Source organism: Sinohyriopsis cumingii, chromosome 9, assembly GCF_028554795.1.
Source record: "Sinohyriopsis cumingii isolate HCF-2022 chromosome 9, ASM2855479v2, whole genome shotgun sequence".
Taxonomy (NCBI): Eukaryota; Metazoa; Mollusca; class Bivalvia; order Unionida; family Unionidae; genus Sinohyriopsis; species Sinohyriopsis cumingii.
In genome coordinates this window covers 42,642,707-42,655,661 of record NC_142969.1, presented here as the reverse complement: position 1 = coordinate 42,655,661, position 12,955 = coordinate 42,642,707, and the positions used below count along the sequence as shown (strand labels likewise).

At 35.4% G+C, this 12,955-nt stretch overlaps 1 protein-coding gene across 4 annotated transcripts in view; it reads right to left on the bottom strand.

Moving 5' to 3' along the window:
* The window catches only part of LOC149791629 (transcription factor CP2-like), a 103,980-nt gene that overhangs the window by 67,222 nt on the left and 23,803 nt on the right, over positions 1-12,955 (bottom strand). For all 4 annotated transcript variants that reach the window (XM_089970186.1, XM_089970188.1, XM_089970187.1 and 1 more), the window contains exons 4-6: positions 6,939-7,015; positions 3,358-3,425; positions 751-856 (exon numbers count right to left, since the gene is read on the bottom strand). In XM_089970186.1, coding sequence (XP_089826312.1) covers positions 751-856; positions 3,358-3,425; positions 6,939-7,015 — 251 coding nt within the window. The remainder of the gene's footprint in view (positions 1-750; positions 857-3,357; positions 3,426-6,938; positions 7,016-12,955) is intronic.

Genomic DNA, 12,955 nt, shown 5'->3' with positions numbered 1-12,955 from the left:
CCACCATTTCAAATGTTACATGTGCATGAAAACTGGATGAGTGGCAAGCACACTTTCACACCATCAGGATGCTAGCAGCAAGTAACATGCATGAAGGTGTGCAAATGGGTTGTAACTACTTAAATTAAAATTGTGCCTTCAACCAATCACAACAGATTTACAAAGGCTGGAATACTTCAGCAAAATGACAATGATACAGGAAACAAAGTTTCTAAAGTATGTCTTGCAACAGTAACAGACATTTTCAATGACAACAATTCCGGTTTCTTTTCATATTTCGGTTTAAATGCTGATGGCTTGGACACTAGTATAACAGCGGTAAAGCATATTAGGTACTATATTAAATAAAATTCTTTTCATTTTTATTTTAATTGTTGTTACTTTTATCTGTAAAAACACATTGCGATAAAAACTCTCACACTGATATATTTCGTTACAAAAAGATTGCAATTTGTTTGGATTTCAATTGCTATCACTAGAATTAACTTCCTGGCATCCATTTTTGTCATGATAGTCGAACTTCTGTTATCATTCTGTTTAACATAAACATTTAAAAATGATAAACACACAACTATTAAAACTTAATTTGTATAAAATTAAAAAGAAGCTGATGACTGCGATTAGTGGGAAAAACAACTGGTATAGCCCGCCCACCAAGATACCCTGCATTTGGTGTATGGGGTATGTAAAATCCTGTATAACCTGCAGGATAATATTCTTGAAAGTACAGTAATGTGCTTAAGTCTATACCTATCTCCAGGATTCTCTCCCCTGGCCGTGTGGTTTTCCACTGTTCCAGATGCTGCCTCTCCATATATTGTAACCTCCTGTCATGGAATGATACTCGGATCACACTCTGCAGAAAGATAGACATACTGACAGAAAACTGCATTTTTCTTTTCTTAGTCTTAAAGAATATTAATTATTAATATTGATTTGGAGGCTAACATTCACTATTATATTGTGTGTAGTGATTCAAAACAAATTCCAAAAATTATTCATTAAAATAAATATGGATCCTTGCATCTCACAACAGAATGTGTTTATGAATTATAAAAAGAAAACTCCCTTCATCAATGGAACTGTCAAGATTTCAGAATGTTTGTTTAGTTTGGTGTTTGATGTAAGTAAGTAATTACCATTGATGCATACTGATAATGATGCACCATGCCAATCAATCCATGTTAATACCTGTTAGTAGGATACCCTTTCAATCATTAATCTGGTATGCTAGCTTCTGAGCCAGCATGGTTCCTGCATATAATAGTCACCTCAGTGATATGTAGGAAGAGGACATATTTCACAAGGAATCAAATGACTGTATTTTCCAGAGATGCAGAGATTTTTCAGAGTTTATTTGTTACTGATGTGATCTGCTTTTATTCAGTTATTTTAGTTGATAACAAAATATAAAACAGGGAGTCTGAATCCTGAATTAGAACAATCATCAACCATCTGTAACCAGCTCCCACCCAGTTAGACTAATCAGTAAGCTCAAACCATCTGGAACCAGCTCACACCCAGTTAGCCCAATCAGAAAACTTAAACCATTTGGAACAAGCTCTTGCCCATTTAGACCAATCAGAAAGCTCCAACCATCTTGAACCAGCTCACACCCAGTTAGCCCAATCAGAAAGCTCCAACCATATGGAACCAGCTTTCAGTCAATTAGACCAATAAATAAGTTTCAACCATCTATATCCAGCTTTCACACAATTAGGCCAATCATTCACCTCCAACCATCTGCAACCAGGAATGAATCTAGTTTTGGAACAATCAAACCTGTCAGAAAAGATCAATCATGGAAATGGAACTGGCCTTTTTGACCAGGTAAATTGTATTTACATATAAATCAAAACACATACATGAATTTATATTCATAAGAGACTTATTTTAATTAATTACCACATTCAATGAAACCACCATGTTGATATGACATCCATTCCACTGGAGTATCTATACCAAGATTTTCAAGATGGACAATCATAATGAATATTCAAGCAGACACATTTTCATTTAAGACCAACTAGACGTTATTAAAATTCTTTTGAAAACCCTCTATCGATTTGCCTTTCTGTTCAGGAGTAACAGTAACAAGGTTTTCAAGATAGCTGTCATGGTGATGTCCAGTGTGTCACCATCTTCATTTAGGACCAATCTTCCAGTGAAACCTTCATGCTGATATGACCACCCATTCAGAAGTTGCAATAATGTATGTGTAACTTCCCATAGCAATCTTCCAAGTGATTTAGGAGGAGTAACAGTATGTGATAATGGATCGACAGATGCGGATCATGAATGACTGACAACATTCTATCCCATATGCTCATCAGGTCTTTGACCAGCAGAGATAAAAACTCTTCATAGCCATATTGTTAAAACATGTAATTAATTGGCATTCCAATAGGAGTTAATATGGGCTGTCAATATGGATTCCTGGATCTTCCATTCCCCCATGAGTCACAACTTGGAAACCAATGAGATCTGCACTTAAGGAAGCTGCAGTGTCTCAGTGGTTGAGGTACTTGACACCTGACCAGAATGTTACAGATTTCAGCGATAGCATCTGATCAGTCTGGATTGATACCAAATTTCTCTGGGTTCCCTTTTTTTTTAAAGGTCATGGGTTTCTTTGCACTGGGTAATTAAATATGTGTTTCAAAGGGAAACCACACTGGGTTATTGTATTTTGTAATTAAAAGGTAAATGCTAAAAAAATAATATGTGAGTGGCAGTGAATATATGAAATGACTTAATGTAATGTACAATAAATGTGATAACATATAAACAACGACTTTTTCTTTAAGACCTTCATGCATTAATGCTTTTCTTACCGGAACAGACAGGGGATGCAACTCATGGAATTTCCAAATATTGTCTTTTGCATCAAGTACTGCTTTTTTAATGTCTGTTGATAGATGTACATACCATTTCATTTATGTTCCCAAGTTATTAATGGTGAAAAACTGGCACCTACAAATTACCTTAATTAAATATGCAGAGGTAATCACTTTTTTTCCCACAAAACACACACTTTTATTTCCCACAAACACATTACAAAGATCCTTGCAACTAAGCAAATTAAAGACACCTCTGAATCAATTTGGAATAGTTCAATTTATTAGCCGCTTTAAATGAAACACAATATACTGTGAATTTACTATCCTTCACAGATATCAATGTTAGTTTTCATAGCTGCTAAAACTGCAAAATAAATGGCCTGATAAATACTGACCCATCTGTGAAAACAACAGGACCCCTTACCCAAGCAACCAATTTAAGCTCCAACAAAACTGTCATCTTTCGTAAACTCATGAAAATAAATTTCTTCAAAGAATAGTAAAATAATATACTTACTCTCAGAACTTTTCCTTGAAAATCGGATAAATCTCCAAGTTTTTTTACTTTGATTTCATATGACTGCCCTGCAAGAATGAAAGAATTAACTCTGAATTATGGCTTTTATCATGGGATTCATCACATGAAGCTGATGGATTTTTTAAATATTTAAAACGAGGAGGACTATGATATTCCAAGCTCTGTACATACTGGTATGGTAGCAAGTAGTGGAAAACAAAAATCAATTTAACAAGAAAAAAAACAAGAGGCCCAAGTGGACATGAGATCACTCATGTGTCTGACACTGACCTAACAGTCAACTCCAAAAGAAGTCAGGATCAGTATGATTTTTTTTTTTTAAGTCTTGAAAACAATTCTTTTGAGGTTTTCTATGTTCGTTTGGTACCTTCACCTGTATTTCACTTGTCCAATACTAAAACACCTTTATGCCATGGAGCATTCTGTCAAAGTTGACTGAATACTATATAGCATCTGTTGGATAAAGTTGACTGAATACTGTATAGCATCTGTTGGATAAAGTTGCTGAAATGTTCCTCTATTCTAGTAATGCAGGACTCGAATTTAACACAAATTTCTTTGTAGCCAGAAGGACTAGTATATCGAGAAATTTACTAGTACTGTCAAATCTTTACTAGTCCTGTTCACAAAACAATGTCACACAGCTTTCATGTACATTTACCGATTCAATTTTAAAGTTCGAACAACCTGCAACAAAACTGGATGTTTTCTGTGTTTGTTTTTGCGAACTGCATACACCAGTTACACCACATAATGTTCCTTTCCTCATCATAATTCAGCCATTCTCTGTCTTTTGTCCATTTCTTCTGAAATTTTCCATTACGCTTTTCATAAGAATTATTCCCCATCATTCTCATTCAACTTTTGCTTTTTTCTTTCGGCAGCTGATCACCTATCAAATGCCACATTTTGCCTGTCTTATAAGGAAGGAATTGTGCCTTGTTTTGAAATACGAGATGTTATAGTATAGCTGATGCAAATTATTTAAAGCAAGAAAAGGAATGGCACAGTGTTCTTTATAATAGAAAGTCAGAGCAAGAAACACATTTCAAAACACGTGTCTTTGCCCCCTCCCACAATTAAATGGCCTCTCCCTAACAAAGACTTAACTTCAGCAGATGTTCTGCACGATCAAAGCAGTGGCTATTGTAAACACTGTTATAAAATATTAGCATCAGAAGATAGTGTTAGTTTCAGCTTGGAAAAGGTGTGTTCCCATCAAACGAAGCCATCTGACACTTGGCGCGTTGTATTTAACAGCTCCAATTACGGTATCATAAGTCGTAAATTGGTAATTATTCCTAATTAACTGAACCTCAATGTATTGTTGAAATTAACAATAAGGCAGAAAATTTTCAAATCTTAGATGCCCATACTCAGAGATTTTAATTCCCAACAAATGTATGGCATTCTGCTTGGATATCTCCACGTGCATTCAATTATCTGTTCATTCTTGTAAGGGAAAAATATAAAAACTATTCTTATCATCATAGAAAAAGTAGTTGTATGAAAAGGATGTGTCTATAACTTAATCGTAATAAATTGATCTAATTCTTATAATTATTTCGATGGAAATGTAAAATATGTAGTTTCCTATTTGTGACTGTTGGAGCATTTGGGTAGCTAGCAAAAAAAAAAAAAAATCTTAAAACAAAAAAAAAGTGCAAACTAATTTTTTTGAATAGTTTTTGCCGTGTTCTTTTGTGTGGTATACCGCTTTGTAGTTTGTTACTGTGGTCGAGTGAATAAAGTGTGATACCACGTCATTTTTTCATTTAATTCGTTATCAGATTAATTAGGATCAATTACCAAACTTCCATTGTTAATGACGGGAACCATAATTTGCGCTGTTAAGTGAAATGCACAAAATCAGATGGATTCATTGTTATAGAAATGCACCTTTCCGAGGCTGAAATTGAATTCATCTTCTCATGCTAATATTTTATGACTGTGTTTACAATGGCCACTGCTTTGATTCTATAAAACATCTGCTAAGTCAAGTCTTTATTAGGGAATGAAGTAAACAAACGCTGACTACTGATAACCGAAACTTACAAGCCCATCAGACTATTAACATTATGAAAGTTACTAGACCGACAGGAAATCTGCTAGCCTCGGACTAGAGGACTACCGCAAGTTTCGAGCCCTGTAATGATGGCTTATTTAACAACAGTTTGGTACCACGTGTAAAAATCTGAAAGGCATTCAAGCTTGGATGTTCTGTCAAATTTGTTCAGATGCTACTGAGCAGTTTGGAAATGCAACAGCGGTCATATTTAATGGCAGCTGAGCATGATCTTTATAACTTTAAAGTGCCACCACTAATCTGAAGAAATTTTCATTTTAGCTATGGTGGCCTGATCTAATGATGAATTGGCACCATTCAAATATTTTTTTAAGTCCGAATGTTTTGTCAATCTTGATCAAATTTTGTTGAGTAATTGTTAATAAGAACTCATTGAAAGATTTTTCTATTGGTTTTTTTTTTACAGCATCTGTATTTAATTGCAGACTGGTATCAGTTTAATAAAACAAAAGCCCTTCATGCATTGATGCTGTCATATTCTGTAGACTGGGTTTTGAAAAGAAGTTGATGAGGCATGACAAACGATTATACTTTAAGCTCCCTGTGCCTTATGGCTAAATATTAGGCATATCTACATGACAAACTGAAATATAGGTAAATCCTTAGTTTCATGTATATAACCGTAATAGAGCATGTGACAATATTCTACTTGAAAAAAACTGTACCCATATGTATGTTCATACACCTATAGAGTTATATGTAATACAACATGTCAATTTCTTATGATATACATATAGGTATATATTAGGCCTATATTTCTTTCCAAACTAGAATTCCTCTTTCCATGCATGTTCCTCTTTGTTATAAATCCAACCAACACTAAGGTACTACTAATCTGGCAGCCTATTGGTCAGAGCTTCTGCCTCGGATGCAGGAGGTCACAGGTTCGAACACTGCACGAGTCATACCAAAGACTTTTTAAAATGGTACTAACAGCTGCCTCGCTTGGCACTCAGCATTAAGATGTTAGTGTTAGGACTAGTCAGCCTGGTGTCAGGATAATGTGACTGGGTGGGACATCATGGTAAATGTCTGCATCATGATGCCCCAGTGCTAGACATCATTATAAACTGCCACACTGCAAACATCGTAGCAATCAGACTGAAAAATGGTTAAAACTACATAAAAAATCCAAATCTCACACACACCAATACCAAGGTCTGCACCAGCTGCTGCACAGAACTATCATATATATTTAAGTCCAACTGCAAACAACATAGGCCCTGACATGCTACTGCAGAACAGATTAGGGTCTGTGCTGTTTGTTCTACCGACTACTCATAACAAACTGCATAAACCCAGATATGCTGCCACATTATGTGATGACATATCTGGGTCTGTATAGTCTGCAGTTGGACTTGACTTAAAAGGGAAATCATCTCTAAACAAGGCAGAGTCAGGACAAAAGGTTTGGGTCATTTAATTGAGGTGTCTGGTATATATGGAGTTTATAATAAATAAAATGGAAACTTGCCCTGATTTAAATATGTCAGAGTTTCCTCATTCATTTTCACAGCCGGGGAAGTAGCCGCTCCAAGTATGTACTGGAACCTGAAATAAAGAAGACTTTGCATGTTTTACAGCGTGGATTGCAGGGCTCAAACTAACAGGTGGAAAAGTGACTAGAATTACATTATTGGGATTAGAAGTTAATAAAGCTATCAAATTATCATTTGTGTATCTCATTTTTGGCGTACCTGATTATTTACTTACTGCTGAGTTTGGTTTTAGGTGGTACTCCTCACAATAAGTTCATTCCTAGTTATGGTGAAAAAGTGAGGTAATCAAAGCAATATATACATAAATCATGTGAAGAATCTGTCAAGGCAACATTTTCATAAGACCATTGAAGAAAATATATTCATTATTTGCTAGTAAACTTGTTGGTGAATAGTATTTTATGCAAATAATTTGCAAACTTGTTTACACTGTTGGTTCTTTGAGAAAGATAAGAGTCACTAATTAATGTTTGATGTGTGTGAGCCATAAAACCAAATGTGCAAAAATAGTGTTATTCGTTTTTTATTAGTACATGTACCATGAATGTGGGTGAGTTGGGGTTGAAATTTTAACATTTTTGGGAATGTGATTCAATTTTTGGAGGACTTAAAGAAGTGTGCATGTTTTTGGAATTTAACATAGCTTTAACAATATGAGTCATATTGCTATTATGTCTGCAGTGTGGCAGTTTATAGTGATGTCTAGAACTGAGGCATCATGCTGTAGACAGGTAGCATGATGTCCCACACAGTCACATTATCCTGAAACCAGGACAACCAGTCTTAACACTAACCTCTTAATGCTTAGCACTAAGCAAGAGCTACTAGTACCATTTTATAAGTTTTTGTATGACATGGTCAGGATTTGAACCTGCATCTGAGGTGGACACTAACCCCTTTGGCCACCTGAGCAGTCTAACTTAAAGGAATGATGATAAGTTTTAAAAAAAGACAGTGAGTTTTTCAGCACTGATCAGAATTTTGGAATTAGAAATTTTAAATGTTTTTGAAAAATGTCATAGAAGAAAACACTAAAAACTTGCTAAAATCAAACAGAAATACATACTAACCAAAATACTTCATTTCTGGCATTCACCTTTTGAATACAGTCTATCGGCAAGGTGACATGTTTCTTTAAGAGTTAACATTTTTAACAAATCATTGGATATTCCTACTGATAGCATTATAAACTGTCTTCACTTACCTTCTAAGTTTAGTAAAAAAGTAAACAATTGCATCCATTTTTCTCCTGGCTTAAGGTAATACTCATGTAATTTCATAATTTTTCTTTGTCTATGTGATGAAAGTGTTCAAGTTTATGTGTCTGTAATATATTTACCATTTAACTCTAAAACACAAACCTGACTCTGGTTCTGAACCTTGATTTAACTCACAAAGTCGCTACCACTTTGATAAGTTAGGCCAAACCAAAAACATACATGTTTTCTATTGTACTAGTTTTAAAATTAGGGTAGGATAGATCATTTTTTAAAAAGAAAAACATTATATATCATTAATGTGATTTTTTTATTTACCATGGGGGAAAAGTGCTAGGGTCAGCAATGAGAAACTTGGACAGTCTGCCAACCATAAACACATTTTTTGTTTGGCCTTATATGAACAATTTTTGGAAACCATTAAATCATTCTTAAGTGCAAGATAATCCCCAACCCATAACAGACATAAGGATCAATGTTGACAAACCACCACATAATACAGTCTTAAAAAAATAAAAAATTGGGTAATGGACTGATGCAATGTTTCTTGTAAAGACCCTGGGACAATTGTTCAATTACAAGATTTTAGTATGTCCAGGTGATAGCTTTCCCACTCTTGTGTTCTGTGGCTTTAGGGTATGTAACAACTGGGAAAACAAAAGACCAAATATACCATGGAATATTTATTTGTACTTTATGTCCAATGCCTGACATAGCAGCTAACAGTTATATGAGTTGATTTAGATATATACACACAAAGTTGTCCTAAATGTTGCCTGGTCAGAATGGCCATTTTATTTCCCCCTCCCCACCCCAATTTCCTATATAAATATTACTGCCAACATTGAAAAAATAAAAATCAGGAATCTGCCCCAAAATCACCATTAAAAATCAGGAGGCAGGGTAAAAAATCAGGAGGTACAAGAGTAAGGTGTATATATCATGATAAAGATGTTTACTTTTGTTATTTCAGTCCATTGTATGTTGCAGATTTGCATTCCTGAAAAAGTTCATCATTTACTTGTCCTTGGGTGCCAAATTTGCTAACAATAATAGCTTCAAGGGTTGCTGCTGACAGGCTGGCTCTCTGGCTGGTTGTTTTTTTTAACCACTGAGAATGATCTCTCAGCACTGCTGTTGCTGTGTGGTATTGAAAGTAGTGATAGCATTACTCTCCCAAGGGTTGGAAACAACAGTTGGTCAGATCCATCCTTTTTTTTCCTGACAGCAACTCACTAAAGGATGACTTACTTATTCATGCAAGCACTGCAGATGTGTCTGAACAATCTGTAGTATCATTTAAGGACCTGGCCTTTTTCTCCAACCAAATGGAACCAACTGATGATCTGCATAGAGTTACAGCTTTACCAAATCTACAGAACTGAATGTGGAAAGAGCCAATCATTAGTGGTAGAATGCATGATAGGCCCTGGGAGTCAATGGACAAATGAAAGCAAACTGCTTCTCCCAATCACTCCTATATTTTTGATCCCATTTCTTTTTCTTGGCTGGTGGAAAGTCATAGTTACTTCCTTTTCTTCTTTTTTGCTTCTTGCTGAGAAACTTATCCATTATGATGTTGAGATTTGCTGATGGGGTTGGAACCACAATGTGAGACAATGTCTTTGTTTATTGTTGACATCACATGACCATATATGTCAACCTGCCCCCCCCCCCCCCCCCCCGTAGAGGTATAAGTGTAATAATTGCTATTATAAATGGCAAAAAAGCATAATTTGGGTGTAAAAAGTAATCTATATATTGCATGCCAGAATTACGGCACGTATGAAAAAGATTTATGACTAACCTGGTTCTGCAGCTGGTTAAAATTTTTGTCACAAAGGGTAAAATCCAAATGGATTAGAACCAGAATACAAAATATGCTGAAAATTTATTTATATTCAGCAATCACTTCAACTGGTGACATGTGTAACTGTCCCTGAATGATCGTGAACTGGAATTCTGCAATGATCATGGTCAGGTGCTCAGAGTGCTGTATTACATTACTCTCATATTCTTGTTGTTGTTGTTCTAGGGTTTAACTCCATTTTCCAGCACAATATAGGCTATACATGGTGGCCAGTATAACTGGTGGAGGAAGAACCTTGGAAAACCCAGGAAAGAACCAACGACCCACGAGAAGCTACTGGTAGGCTTTCCCATGAACCCATGGACTCGAACCCATGCAGACAGAGGTGAGATGGCAGTGATCCGGAACGGTGAGGGCTTTAGACCACTAGGCCAATCGGGGCCCCCCATATTCTTCTTCTAAAGTTTGTAAAGCAGTGTTGCTTGTCACTTTTTCTGATCTGACATGTTTTGAAGCCTGAAAATATACTCTAACATTTTCCATTACATAACATCCACAATTCACACCATAAAGAGTTTCACTTAACATCATGCACCATTTTCTTTAAAACAAATATAGACTGGTTCACTAACCACCTCACTTATCAATAAAAATAATCTGTTAGGGAAAGTTCATTTATGAAGAAACCCGTCTGTTTTCTTGGAAATATATAGCAAATAAGGACAGTACTCTTACGCTATTCTTACTAAGCAGTCACACTTTAAAGAATATTCTCAGATTTATATGAGTGGAATTAAAGAGATGATAAAAAAAATTACAAAACAGTTATTTATTGTTTTATTTTAATTTTTTAATATAGCAAAATCCATATCATGGAAAATGCAATTTGCTGAAAAAAAGCATAATGATTATACCAAAAGTGTAATGGATGGCATGTACACATGACTATTAGACCCATGATTTGGTTGCAAGATATGTGTAGTCATACGACTAAAATGCAAAAGACGAGTAACAGATCAAATTTCATCAACACTGCAGTTTTGTCTCGTTTGTCAACAGATTAAAGATGTAAAAATTATAGTACTTGCATTTTCTCAGAAAACAGATCATTTTCCTTTTAATTTCCTGTAGGTATTACTTGAAGTAACATTGTCTAAGATTGCTAGGTTCACTGTTAAGGGGCTACCCAATGCTACCATGTGAATTACAACTAATCTGACCATACACCCTGCGATTAATGTATCTGTACGGGAAGGACTAATGGTTTAGGTGCTACTAACAATAGCCCCAGGAAGCTTCTTTCCATCCACTAATTATTAGAGGTGACAAACAAAACCCAATTGTCTTTTAATCTTAGCGAGTTTGAGAAACTGATCAATTGTTTAAAGTGTGAACACCTGTTCGTGACTAATTATACTATCTGCCCTAACGAAAAGTCAGCTGTGTGTTTCATAATTACAAATATACTGTCAATTAGTAAGTTTAAGAGCAATGTCTACTGAAAATTAGATAAAATGTGTGTGTGTGTGTGCGTGTGTGTAAGATAAAGAGATGTGTATAAATGAGTGCATGTACACATTTGAAATTTTCTTGATTTGTTGGGTTTATTTAAATTATCAGATTGGTTTTATAAGAAATGAAATAAGAGAGTCGAGTACTGATAAATGCACACACTGTCACTTCTCTACAGCAAATATAACACCTCTTGTCACTGGCAAGTCACACACAAAAAACAGGATACAGTGGAACTTATTTTATAAATTTTGTTGTTTCAAATAACTAAATACATGTAACTTGGCATCATATTACTACTGCTAATAATAATACTAGTACTATTTGATTCAAAATACGTAAATTTTTCATGAACGATGTTTGAGAGCTAAACCTGCTTTCAAAGGTCACATATCTACTCTGCTCATGACTGGCTGCAGTAGACAGGTTTGACTCTCTCTCTCTCTCTCTCTCTCTCTCTATATATATATACAGTCAAACCCGGTTATCTCGATTACGTCGGGGGTGTAAAAAAATCGTCGACATAACCGGGTCCCGAGATATCCGGGTTCATAAAAACCGGTAATTTTAAAAATGTCCTTGAGCATTACTCCTGTCTCTTGCTGGTGTTTACTGGAATCCCCTCCCACTGCATGTTACAATAAAATAAACAAAACGCTTAATTGATAATAAAATGAAATGAACTAACCTGGTGTTGTTATCATTTATTCCTTTTTTATCATCATAAGTAATTTATTAAAGAAAAAATATATCTATGAACTCCTTATATCACATGTAGCGTATGCATCCATTACTGTAGTGTGCATCACTTATGTCAGATAACACACGACGCATTTTTATAATTGATGTGAATATTGAAAAACAAATCATGTTTGGTTGTACTCAGAGGTTTGAATATGTTATCAGATTGAAAAATGGATCAAAGAAAATCACAAACGAGAGAGTGAGAGAGAAACATCCACCGATTGCTTTCAGGCACCCGCCATTCACGCATAACGCGGTGTTAGGTGCAAAATAACCAAGATTGTATTATATCCAGGTTAATATATGACAGTATCTCGCAGATAAAGATCAATAAATGTTTTTGAAAATACATGTACATGTACATGTACATTGACTGTGAGTGCAAATGAGGAAAAGCGATCCTATAAACCAACTCTGCTAGACGCCATCATGTATGCCCGTGCAGCTTGGAACAGTGTATCGCCGAAAACCATTCAAAACTGCTGGTTCCATTGTATTTTTCCGGAAATTTCTGATGAAGAATTTCACCAGCAGTGTTTAATTGCACAAGAAATTAAAGAGCCTCAATCAGAAATAGGTCTTGAAGCGATGGCTGATGAGATTGCGGACTCCATAGGCATTGCTCGGGATGAATTTTCTAATTATGTTCACGTGGATGATGATGCCAATGCCTATGGTGAACTTACTGATGAGGAAATAATCCAATCGG